This window comes from Takifugu flavidus, chromosome 7, assembly GCF_003711565.1.
Source record: "Takifugu flavidus isolate HTHZ2018 chromosome 7, ASM371156v2, whole genome shotgun sequence".
Taxonomy (NCBI): Eukaryota; Metazoa; Chordata; class Actinopteri; order Tetraodontiformes; family Tetraodontidae; genus Takifugu; species Takifugu flavidus.
Genome location: NC_079526.1, coordinates 3,067,208 through 3,080,039, shown reverse-complemented (window position 1 = coordinate 3,080,039; position 12,832 = coordinate 3,067,208). Strand labels below are relative to the sequence as shown.

The following is a 12,832-nucleotide window of genomic DNA, read 5'->3' as shown; positions in this document are numbered from 1 at the left end:
CATTCATTTGCGCACATCTGACACAAATATGTTGTCTTCGTGTAATTTTCAGAGCCTCTGTAGGGTTCCTGCGTTAGTTCTGTAAATTCAGCAGCGCCTGAATGCAACACAAGCAGATGTTACATGAACATTACGTAAGTTTACCTGCATGTGTTTACCTCCACCGCGTGTCTTAGGAGGAGTACAATCTGCACGTCAGTCAGAACAAAGTGTTTGGAATGAGGCCCTTCATTCTCAAATACCAGCAAGTCCACTCTAAATAGAGATTTTTAAATAGATAACAGGGTTTATTTATACCCCCCTAGTTCTTGATTTTAACAATGTGGATCTCCTCCTCACACATTATTCCCAACCATGTGTTGAGGGTTATTTTTAGATACTTTGAGGACGATGTCGGGACGATAGGATCAAATTCTCAGACGAGAGGTGAATAATCTCATCTGGCTTCACGAGAGCCGCCAAAAACAATCATTGTAAATAAGGTGCCGTCGGTTGACTGAGGTGCTATTGCAGAATCTATCATTCGCACATCAGGTGTTTATCGGCCACCATAAAGAGCATCTTTAAATAACGTGTGCTCATCCAGGATTAAGCTCAGGTATTTTGCTCATGAGTATATGACAACTGAACCAAGGTTAAAGCCAGCAGTGCTTCTTTGCTTAGATTACTGGACTAAATTTAGTCTTCAGGGTGTGTTTGCTGTTGAAATGCAAACAACATTGAGACGACAGAAGCACGCAGTAGGTCCTGGAAGGGAAGTGGGAACCAAGTACCCAGTAATTCTGATGGAAGGGCTGATGTTCAACACACACTCTTGAGCTGCTAATGCTCTGCAAGTCTAGGAACATCATTTGTATAGAGCAGAACATCTTTAAGTCCATGGATGGAAGATTTAATCAGAAGAATCTTAAATAACTAATAAAAGTTCTTGCTGGATTCATATTCCATTAATAAGCTTTTGTATTTTACAGCAAAAATGACTTTATGATCTGCCAAATCCAAACATATCTCACAAACTCTGAGGCCTGCATCGGTTTCATTTTGCATTACTCATTCACAAAGAATCGTCCAGTTTGAACTCCACTGACAAATGTTTGACATTTGCTTGCAGAGATATGGTCAGTTTCCACAGAAATCAGAGTCATGCTTGTCAGGACCATTAAACAATCAAAAGGAATCATTATTCTCCAGGGAAGTCCTCAGTAATAGACTCCAACACATTTTATTAAATGATAACTAATGTATGCATGAACTAAAGACACCATTAACAACATGAACTCGTGATCCTGCAGTCTAACTTGGCTGCCAGTCAGCTTTTTTGAGAACATTTTTTCACAGGAGCCGGAGAACGTGTGGGACTGTTCTTACTTCAGTCAAGAAAACAGATTCATGATTCTGCAGGTTCACAGGTACAGGTTATTAAAACATCAGTAGTCTCCTGCGTAACCTATACAATTAGACATGAAAAAGATAATATGTATAGCAAAAGATCTCGAAAATGTTTATTTCCATTTTATTGTGTTCTGACCTGTCTCTGACCTCTGTCCCTATTACACAGGGCTTAAGACTCTTTTCAGGACTTGGACAGGTCTCAACTTGATGACTAATCTCTATCTTTTTTGCATTTTTTGTACGTATTTAACTTCCAAGAAGGATACAGTGCTACAAGAACTAAAAGAAACGTGTAAAATCATTCTCTGCACAGTTGTCAAAGCATTACCTTGATACCTTGACACAAGAACAAAAGATAGATAAGTAAGAATTAAACATGTGTTGTTCTGTAATGTAGGAGAATGTTCCATGAGTGTTAAATAAATCATTCAATCACTGGGATGTTCATAAACATTTAATCAAGAGGAGCCAGTGCTCGTAGACTTTTTTGTGTTTTCATTATTTCACGTAGCCATGAAGTTGGTGATTAAATGTTCTCCGTGTATCTTAATTTATTTCAGTTATACCAAATATTTCATTATGCTATTGAGATGCTCAGGGAAACAACCTTAAAAATCTGAAGTTACTTTAAAGGAAAAGAAAAAACTAGTTTTCCAAGGAACATCTTGCACACAGACTGGGAGGACTGGTAACAAGTATGTTCAACTGTAGAAGTGAAGGTTTGGCCCAGGATGAAAAAGGATTCATTGATTTTAAACAGACCTGTTTGATGTTTGAAGATCATCGATTTTTTTCTTGCATCTGTTCATCCAGGAATCTGGTGGATATAAAATAATGGAAGAGTGCTCCTCCTCAGGAAAGTCATATTTTAAAAATGTGAGTGATTTGCCAAACAACAAAAATCTTACTGTTGACAGTAGAACTGGAGTCTGGTGAATATTCACAGCATGAGCAGAACTCAACTTTTGTGACGATGCCCCCTGTTTATGTTTTGAATAAATGTTACCTAACAGCATTTTTGAGTATGATTTAAAGTACACCTTTTAACGTCTAAGATGATAATAAAGGCATCAAGGTATAACAACATACATTATAACAAATAAGTGAAACAATAGGAGTGATTGTATATTTTTTTGTTATCCTCAGAATGTCACAAAAACAGATGTGTTAATCATGAGAGTAAAATGTGCTCTTTTAAGGTAAACCCTTGACTGGGCTCAGGCTTTCTAAAGCGGTGTTTCAGAGTCTACCTTAAAATGTCAACTGCGGCCCCCTTTGGACTGGTCTGGCTAGCAGAGAAATTACACATGACTACTGGTATAAAACATCTGGACTTGAACAGTCTTGGAGGAGTCTGAAGTGAGGCAGCTGTGTGAACGTTCAGCAGACGGTCCGATTCCTCTTCAGCATGATTCCTGCTCCCGTGGTGTTGGCGTTGTCTTTGCTGGCGACTGCGGCAGCTCAGTCCCACGACCATCACGACATGGGCTGGGTCAACGGCTACCGCCAGGGCTTCAACTTCCAGTGCCCCCACGGAGAGGTCATTGTTGCAGCCAGGAGCTACTACAGCGAGCAGGATGGATCCGACCGCTTGTGGTCATTTGAATGCCAGCCCACGCCGGAGGGTCTGGGGGAGCCCTCTGACTGTTGGTGGGACGACATCAACCGTGCTGGTATGGAATGGTAGGTGTGCCAGCAAACACTGTTACTGAACTGTTGACAATTTAATTGATAGAATGCAGCAATTCAGTTTTTCTTCGAATTTTCGTTGACAACGTGCTGTTTAATTTCCTCTTTTATATGACAGGGAAAAAACAAATTAAATATTTACAGTATAGCAGAAGGGTTCATCCTAGCATTAGGGTTCGTCATTTAAGAACATCTAATTGAGTCCACACATGCAGATGATGTTTCAGTAAACTATTTCTTGTCTTTGGCAGTTTCCAGCGGCCTGTTTTAGATTTGCTCATTTTGTTCCTTTGGTCTTATGGGTTGCCCATCAGGCATTTCTTACAGGGTGGTTGTTGGCACAATGACGTCATGTGCAAATCTGCAATCCATATTGTTCAAATCATCCACACAAAGTGCAAAAAAATGCTGCTGCACATGCATTTGGCCAAGGGTGCAGGTTATCGCGGTTAGTAGGCAACAAGGGAATGCAAGAAGCTTGTTTGAGAGATTAGGAAAACATGATTTTACAGGGGGATTGGGGGGGGATCCCAAAGATAATACAGCTGCAACCAGACAACAGACCAGCAAAGTTGCTAACTTGCTACTTCCTTTACACAAGCTCCTGTCAGACAAAACTAAATCTCAAGCATAAGACAGAAGGCGATAAGCTAACATAACTATGTCAACCAATAAAGGGCCAATACTAATGTTGCGTTGTGTAGCCACTGTAGAACTCCCCAGCCACTCTAATTTATGTCCTCATGGTGTCGTCAAATGGCGCGGTGTTTTCTGGATTCGCTGATACATTTGTGGATTCATGGAGAAACTAACTGAATGTAACAATTAATCTATTTACTTGGGAAGATTATGGTGTACGTGATGAAAATATTTGAGAAAGAAAATGTGTATTTTCATTTCCCTGGATAGAATCGTTGTGTTTATTCAAAATCTTTTTAAATTGTGCACTTTTTCTGCCAAACCCGGCACACAGCAGCCGTCCAGAATCCATTGTGACCTAAGCACGTATGAAAGATGATCCGGAGAATATCTGTGACCAGCTGAAATGAATGTTCTGCTCCACACACTGACAGTGCAATTATTTAGCCGGTGAGATGATGGATCTCAATGTCTCATTCTAACAAGCGTACCAATGGATCCCTACATTGCAACCACAACAAAGCATGAAAACGGGATGCACACAAGTGTAATTTGATTATTTGTCAGTATTAGACAGTCAGAAAACAAACACATCCACCTTAATCTGTAAAACTAGGGTTTATACCAGGTCGTTTGGGTCTGATTGACTCTACATCAGCCGTGCCTATTTTCATATGAGACACTGAGCATGACTCTAATCCAACAGGCCTGAGGCTGAGATTATGTTAGCGGTTAGATATTATTTATTTTAGATCCGAGAGCAACAAAGCAAAACTCTACAGCAGATCTCCAGTTTTGTTCTAATATTGTCTCTCAGTGCCTCATATAAAGATCTTCACCCGACCCTCTCCTACAGATACAGGCTGGTGAAAGGATCTGTGTTGCTTATATCCTCACCTGTCTGCATGAATTTTGGATCACACAAAGAAGCAGACCATGAATTTTTCCTGCCATGTGGATGTCTTCACTTTAGTTGTCATCACACTAACACACCCCTATACCCCCCCTTCGACATCTGTGTGAGGTAAACTAGCCAGGACGGGGAGTCACACCCGTGCATGGCAACATGTTGCCGTGACAAACTTCCAGCCATTGTTCGGCTTCTCCTGCTTGGTCCTGGTGTGTTTTGGTGACAGAGAAGTGTATGGGCCATCAACAAACTCCACTCTTAGGCAACCAGCATTCATGTTCTCAGTTTAACATTGAGGCATATGTGTGTGATCATGCTTATGGTCTTTTATCCTGAGATTTATGGTTCTCTTGAACACTTGCGCAGATTAGGGGTAAAAAAGCAGAAGATCTGTCCAGAGACTCTTGGAGATCAGGCGAAAAGCTATATACTCCCCCTAAATATAATCGTAAATGTTTAGGATGTTATTTCCCCTTTATGGAAACAGAAGCATTTATAGAACAGTTTTAAGAGCCCCTGAAGAGTCCCACCTCCCACTGTGAACCCCGTCCGCTGAAATTGTGTAAGAATGCAGGAATGTGGGATAATCCTGGTCAAGGTGATAAATAAACGCTGGTAATAAATCTGTGTGGTTGTTTCCCTTCGCAGGACTTCATCGTGCAGTCGCAATGGTCTGGTAGCCGGTGTGCAAAGCAAGTACTTTGAATCTGTCCTTGACCGGGAATGGCAGTTCTACTGCTGCTTCTACAAACGCCGCTGCCCATATTCCTGCATGTACGTCCTCAAGTTTGAGTTTCACACAATGTTCTTGCTGTTCTTCCCAAGAACCTCAGGTCTGACTTGGTTTCTTTTAACAGGAAGACCTCTGATGTCCCTGAGCAGTACCGAGAGGAGGGGGAGCTGGTGGTTCCTAGTTATGGCTACTTCATCCGTGGGGCTCAGACCACCTTCAGTGGGGTGTTGAGGTTTGTAGAAGAAAAGATCTCGACAGATGGACAGATTTTACTGGCAGACAAAAATGGTCATTATTATCATTTACCAGATCTTTTGTATTCCCTTTCAGAGACCGACAGTGGAAGTACACCCTGTGCAGAATGACAGATTTTGACTGTGAATTTCAAAATTTATAGTCAAGAGGCAGCTATTCCCCCCATCTATAAACATTTGTTCCTAAAATACATTTACTCTCACATATAAACATTATCCTGGAATTATGCAATAGTGATGATTTGTGTTTTCATTTGTGACTAAAACTTGTCATATATGCTTGTTTTTATGAGGTTTTAACAAAATGTCATCAGTATTGAGAGCTTGCAGTGGATTTCAATAAAGGATCGGGAAGGGGGGGGGTCTTATAGCTGTGGGAGGGACAGGAACAGGAAGTCTTTGCAAGAGGTTTCCCAAACAAGACGGAGCTTCTTTGATACAGAGGTGATGGAACACGCTGCATCTCCGTGTCCTTTTATTCAAGGTCAGACTGAAGTTACAGCCAAACAAAATGGATTTTTTCTAAAGTCATAACCGATCCTGCGGGCTGATTCTGATATTCCCTGGAAGTAAAGCTCTGAACAACCGTGTATAATTTAGAAGACTTGAAACACACTCAGCTCTGCATGCACCAAGAAAAGCCCCCACCTGCTTTCATTTGACTGTATATCCCTCTTTTATTAAAGTCTTCTTTTACCGCTACACTTCATCTTAGACCAACTCTTTGTGCTTTGTGCAAATCTGACCAGGTGGAAAACAGACAACGGAGCAAATTGTGGTTGTGGAAAGAGCTAGCAGCTGGACTGTGAGGTGGGCTTGTTTTCAATAACGTGAGTCATTCTGACCATGAACTCATGAGAGTTTTTCATCCTGTAAAGCCAAACAGCCTCCAACTTTCCCACTTCATTAAGAATGTTCCTATAAACCTTTCAAGCACAAATGTGTTTTGGACCAACACATCCATTGCATACGTGGATTCAAGGTAACAACATGTGGAAAAATAAAGTGCCTTGTGCTCATTTTGCTGGATCTGGACAGGCCAAGCTGCATTTCCTCACAGCTCAGCTCTCCCAGAAAGGGTTAAAGTCTATTCAAACTTAATGAAAGGAGCTGGCCAAAGGTCGTTCGCCTCACTGCGCAGTCTTGAAAAGATCCGTGGACGGAGCCAGTGGCTTTTCAGCACAGTTTGTTTATGGCCACTGCTGTCTCGGTGCACAGGGCCAGACTGACGCAGCTGTCCCCTGAGCCTTGGGACGGTGGCGGGCCACACGCCTGCGGAGGCCTCCTGCCCCCAGGGACTCACTGTGACTGTGCGGGAAGCCTGAGCAGGGAAACACAGGGAGTCCAGCTCTGAGCCCTAATCCCCTCCAACGTGTTTCATTACAGCTGAATAAAAAACAATCCTTTCAAAACAGCCTTCACACCGGCTGTAATTAGAGTGGCACCACATAGTTTGGAAAAGACTCCTTACTGCAATCACTCATGAGACCTGGAGTTTATCACCATATAATTAAGAGCTAAATATCTACATTCATGGCAACAGCCTTATGAAAACATGTTCGCGATATTACCCTGTTTTATTAGCAGTTTATACCTCCTACTGCAAACTTTTGACACAAGAATACATAACCTGAGTATACAGAGGGCAGGTGTCCAATTCTACTGCATATTTACATACATACAGTCCAACATCTGACATGTTCCAGAATTAGCCCTGTGGTAAAACAGCACAGCAGGCTGGGCTGGCTTTAGTTTTGCATTTTTGTGCACGTTTGAGCTACATGTATGTTTAAACGACGGCCGTAAAATGCTGCCATAACACTGCACAACAGCTTTACATTCTTGAAGATCAATAAAAGCTCAAACAATGTTGTTATGATGTGAAAATATGTGGAAATGTGAGGTGCTACAGTGATGTCATTAGTTAGCTGCAGCATTTAGGTTTAACTCTATTAGGTTAAATAGAAGTTTGGTGTCAGTGGTTTATAGTTCAGTAGGTTCTGATTTTCATTATGCTGTTCATGATGGAAGATTACGTCATTTGATGCAAAGAGAGTCCTTAACTGACAGAATCCATATTATGGAGCGTGTCCGACTCCTGTCTGTCTGCTGTTACTGTGTATACGACCACATGCCACGTGTGGACTACTATCACAAACTGGATCTGTATACTTTCACGTGAGCAAAATTCCAGACCTGATTGTTTCAAAATGTTCTGACAATAGTTTTGGCCACTAAGTGACATTCTTGTAGTGTCTACTCTGGTTAACACATGGCCGCCACAGCTACACCGTGTTGGCTGACTTGACTAGTATTAAGTGTTCAGTGAGAAATGCTGTTGAACGTGACAGATGTTATTTAGAGGCATTGCTTAGGCACACTGCAAAAAACACCCGCGTCATATCTGTTTGATGTTGGTAATCACAAATATTTGTTTTTGAAAATGATGCGTGCTATGCTATGTTAGCATTCGGCTTTGTGCACTTCTCGGCATCCTGTCAGTTGTTATACTTTGTACGTGGCTGATACAAACCTTTGAATCTTCATGATTATGTGCATTATGGAAAATAAAAATAATAATGTAAATAGTGACTCAACGTATAAGGAGGTTGTGGATGGGTGCTGCCAAAAAAACAGGATTATTACAGGTAGTGGACAGAGTGTAAGTAAGGCCTCCCATCACGTGTTTCCAGTTATTATTGGCAGTGATGTTTACTTGTGCTCTTCCATTAAATGACTGTGTATCCAAACATCACCTGCCATGGAATGAGAAGTCATCCCAGTGGCTCCAGGGATTTATCAAACTTTACGGCTGGTCATTTTCCATCACGCTGTTTTTAATTCAATTCAAAACGTTCTCATCCAGCGGAGAGGAGAGCCGCTGTGTTTGGATACGAGCAGTGAGAGCCTAGTGAGTGAGCACCATGGAGCGAGACCCTGACCCATCCCTGGGGCTGCACAGATGGCCTGTTTATTTTAGGGAGCCTCTGGCCCCTTTCACTGCTCTCACTCGAGGATGAAAACAGCTGCCTTGTTTCATGTTGGACAACGAATGGAGCAGTGGAAGCTCGGGCAAACACAACTCAGTCTCACTGATATTTTACGGCTCACCAATCGGGATTTCATCACGGTATTAAAACAAACTCCAAACTTTAATTTGAGGCAAAACTTGAGGAGAAGAATGCGGATGATTTTTGAGACGAGCACGTGTGTGGGAATAAATGTGAACCGTAAGATGACGGGTGTAGCCGTGGCTGGTGGGAAAGAGCCTTTGCATCGAGTGCTCAGGGGGAGCTCTGCTTTATGCAGTTTGTTTACAGTTGTTTACACGGTCAACTTACGCTTGTCATGGGAAAACCAAATAATGATGACAGATAATAGGAGCTACTTTTGATTAAACAAGAGGAACAACAGCTAACCCACCTTTTCCCCTCCGGGTATGTAGAGCGGAAAGTTTGGGATTTGATTTGGCGGTCGCAGCATTGTGAGAACATGAGGTGTAAGTTGAGCTGAGTGACCTACTGGTTCCCTACTGGTTCCGCTCACAGTGATCATCCACACAACTGTGTCCTTATTGCTTTTGGATTCTTTACCAGTGACTCTTGCCTTGAAACAGAATCAGTTTTGCAGCCTGTGATGGCCTGAGCTGAATGGATGAATTAATCACCTTAACATCTGAGCGGGAAATCTTGCATCGCAGTATTTCCAATAACAAGTTTTTCCTCCCTCGTTAGCTTTATTGGCTTTGTGGCTGATTTCATGGAAGCCTGGAAACGAAACAAAAGGAGCGTCAGACAGAGTGTTTGCTTTAAAAGGGGTGTGGGTGCTGATCCTCTTGTTTTGTAGCATCGCCCGTATGTGAAAGGTCAAGCTTGTGAGTGTAAAAGACGCACTGAGGCTTGATAGAGCATTAATTGGACTGTTGGCCAGAGGCCCGGGCAGGGAAAGTGCAGGAGTCTAACAACACTGTGTTACAAAAACAGGCCTCGGCTCACACCACCAAGCACGTGCTCGTGTCTTAGTTGTGTCAAACCTGACGGAGACCCGGTGTGCACAGGTTCACAGGTTCTCACGGTGGAGAAAATATCACAAAAAATCTCAAAATTTGAGGATTTGAAATGACATCCTTGATGTTGGGATTTGCTGAAAACTTTATGATTATTCTCTTTACGTAATTTTAACGTGGTTTTATGATTCTGCATATCGAAGCTGTATTAACAACCCACGTATGGTGCAGTCAGGTTTCAAGTGTTTCTCCCCACAGCGAGACTCTGAAATGGACATTTCTTATTTAGGCTTCGATCAGAGGTCACTTAACTACATTTTGATGGTCACTTTGTCGACAAGAATAAGGTAACTATAAAAAGCAGTTTTTTCTGTAATGCAGCATTGATTACATGACAACGGTCAACAAAATTCAAGGTCACGTCTGTTTGAAGGTGTGATGTAATAGGACTGCGCTATGAGTTCTGGCCCCCAAAATCAGGATTTTGACCGTCATGAAAGGTGTAATCGCAGATGAAGGTCAGAGGTGTTATAAAGTGCAGGATGATGTATTAAAGCAGCGACAATGTGTCTCCTTCGGCTTCTGCCCGGTCTGCCGTTGACGACAGGTGACTGAGATTCATTTACGCTCTGAATGGTCCGATCGATCCGTGTGCATGACATTGACAGGTGATGGGGACGAGTGGGAGGAACAAACTTTGACGGGCCCACAAAGGTCAGGGCAACGGAAGATGGAAGAGATGGAAAAATCAGCAGTATTACATGAGAGAGAGGAGAGAGAATGTAAAAGATTGTGGAAGGTAACTCTCATCTCAGATGATCTGACGTTTCTCTATACACAGGCGATAAAGACACAGGGAAATATTAAATGACGTCCTTTGTTATTTATGTCTGAAAGGAAGCTGCACTCATATATACTGTACTGTACTGTACTACACAGACTCTCCTCAGCCTGTGTGTAATGGAAAAGTACTCCAGTATGGGAAGAGCCGTTCTATTACTGTCTGGCCTTGGACGCAGCGGGAACAGGACAATGAAAGATAAGGCTGTCTCCGCTCGCTCTGTTCCCCCAGCTGCGTTTGTGCTTTATCTCGCTCTGGAGTCTGGGTCAGACACAAGATTCTTCTGGTTACCTTTAAAGTCCACTTTGGGCCCACGAACGGCAGGAGAGTAGATTACAGAAGTAGTCCTGAAAGGTTTCATATCTGGTTTAGCAATCTACTCAGGATTTCATAGAAAATAAGATCCGTTTGGAACATATAAATCAGTTTAACTCGTTTAGGTGCTGCTTTAAGCATCCTTTACAGTTTTGCTTGCAAGTAGTAGCACTTTGCAGTCTGTAGTATTTAGAAGTAATTGAGTTAGTTTAGCACGAAGGCAGGAAAAGCAGCCCCTGAAGCCCAGTGAAGGGTGAGAGATGTTCAAATTGTATTGAAATGATGTGTCTGAACTCTGGGATGCAAAGAAAAGGAACTTTAAATATTTATTTTTGACTGAGAGCCACCTTAAAAGCTTCACAGGGGAGAAAATAAATTTGATTTGAAAATAAATAACAGCAAACAATAAAACAAGGACCATGGAAATACATGGAAATTCGATGTTTAGCATATCTGGACTCTCGGGGGGTGTTTCTTTAATAACACAGGGGTAAAAAAGCCATTTAAACACTGCAGCATTCGTGGTGGTTCAGGCTCCTGAACATCTTAACGCCGTGTCTTCAGCACATGAACGCCTCGGAGATGGAAGCCGAGAAACCACAATGACATTATTTCTAATCGTTTCAGTTTCACACGGTAAATCGGGACAAATAATAACTTTTAAATGGCATTTTCTTCCGATTGAAAAAACTCACTTTACATGAAGGTCAAATCTTGGCCTCTAATGGTATTTGATGTCTTTGTACTTGTGGACAGTCAACAATAGCCTGCTTCAGCTTGGTGGCAAAAATACTCAGCACCAAGCATAAAACCAAATGTCAAATGGTTAACCGTGTGGGTAGTAGGGGAACTCATCCATAATCTGAAGGTTATGGTTAAGGTGAACCCTGTCCCTGCTTTTCCTAGATGTCACATGATAGTAAATATATTTAACAGATGATGCAAGAATATATGAATTCGACAAGTGACAGTGGTGATGCCAAAAAGCAAAGAGACTTAAGTGAGGACTGAGTGAAGAGGTGTAAGAGATCATATAAACCCTACATACCGGATGAGAAAGATGATAGCTTGAACACACAAATCGAGACATTTATCACACTGAGCGGAAGGTTTTAGAAAAAGCAGTGACAGAAAGTTAATTCCAGCTGTGCCACAAAGCCACCACAAGATTAACCAAACGTTATAAAAAAACAATAGAAATGCTGCATAAGCGCTTATTTTAAAAAACAAAACACATGCAGATGCTGAGAGTCACGTTTCATTTGTTGTTGCGCTCGACCTTTTCTTTTTAATCAGTCTGACGCATGTGCCAGCCTTCCTGTTGTGACTCATGAATGCCTTTTGTCTTTGAAGCAAGAGGCTTAAAAACCCAATGGAGTGCACACAAAGAGTAGGAAGTCAATGATGAGGAAGTGGCAATAAGTGCAAGGAAGCTGCAGCATGATGTTCAGAACGGGCATGAGTTGTGCTGAGTCTGATTGTGAGAGTACCAACGGTTAGCTATCGCATTCAAATGTCTATGATAACTAACCTGAAGCCTGGAAGCAAAAAAAACCCTCTCTTACACAAACAAGTGTTTGTGTAAGGACTCACCTGCACATGGTGAGGTGCCTGTCGACAGCAAAAGAGGAAAAAAACAAACATTAGATCTGGCATCTACAGGCAGTTAAACAAGACAAAAAAGGGAAACCAGATAAACTAGCAGTCCAACACATACTTTGCATGCAGCAGTGAGAGTTTTATTGAGTGAGAGTTGACAGTAAACACACAGTCCATCTGAACAGAGAAAGGAGGAAATGGCATGTTTGTGTCTGCAGCTATATGCTTGTGGAGACCACAGAAGACTTTGTACTTGTCCTACCAGTAGTACCAGATTCAGCATATCATCCCAGACAGTGTGGAATGCGGTGCTGACACACATTACTGACCAGTGTTTGATGTCAGGGTTGGTATGTGACATGTGGGTGAGCAAGAGAAACTTCAGAAAGAGCAAAAAAACAAACTCAAGAAATAAAAAATAGAAATGTAAAACATGCAGTGTCACATCAGTGCC

General features: G+C 42.0%; 1 protein-coding gene and 1 long non-coding RNA gene across 4 annotated transcripts; one reads left to right on the top strand and one right to left on the bottom strand.

The window, feature by feature from the left end:
• Positions 1–1,831: 1,831 nt before the first annotated feature.
• On the bottom strand, positions 1,832–12,690 carry LOC130528530 (uncharacterized). 3 transcript variants are annotated; one of them, XR_008951322.1, is made up of 3 exons: positions 12,373–12,690; positions 9,285–9,384; positions 1,832–2,372 (listed from the first exon to the last, which is right to left on the bottom strand). It is a non-coding gene; the product is annotated as an uncharacterized LOC130528530 (long non-coding RNA). The 3 variants fall into 3 exon arrangements; XR_008951321.1 differs by lacking the exon at positions 12,373–12,690 and having other exon boundaries at positions 1,832–2,209; positions 2,301–2,372; positions 9,285–10,325; XR_008951320.1 differs by lacking the exon at positions 12,373–12,690 and having other exon boundaries at positions 9,285–10,325.
• Positions 2,719–6,321, top strand: dpt (dermatopontin). The gene is made up of 4 exons (XM_057038020.1): positions 2,719–3,075; positions 5,279–5,404; positions 5,488–5,595; positions 5,694–6,321. Exons 1-4 carry the CDS (start codon positions 2,801–2,803, stop codon positions 5,758–5,760), a joined length of 576 nt encoding a protein of 191 aa, XP_056894000.1. The 5' UTR covers positions 2,719–2,800; the 3' UTR covers positions 5,761–6,321.
• Positions 12,691–12,832: the final 142 nt, after the last annotated feature.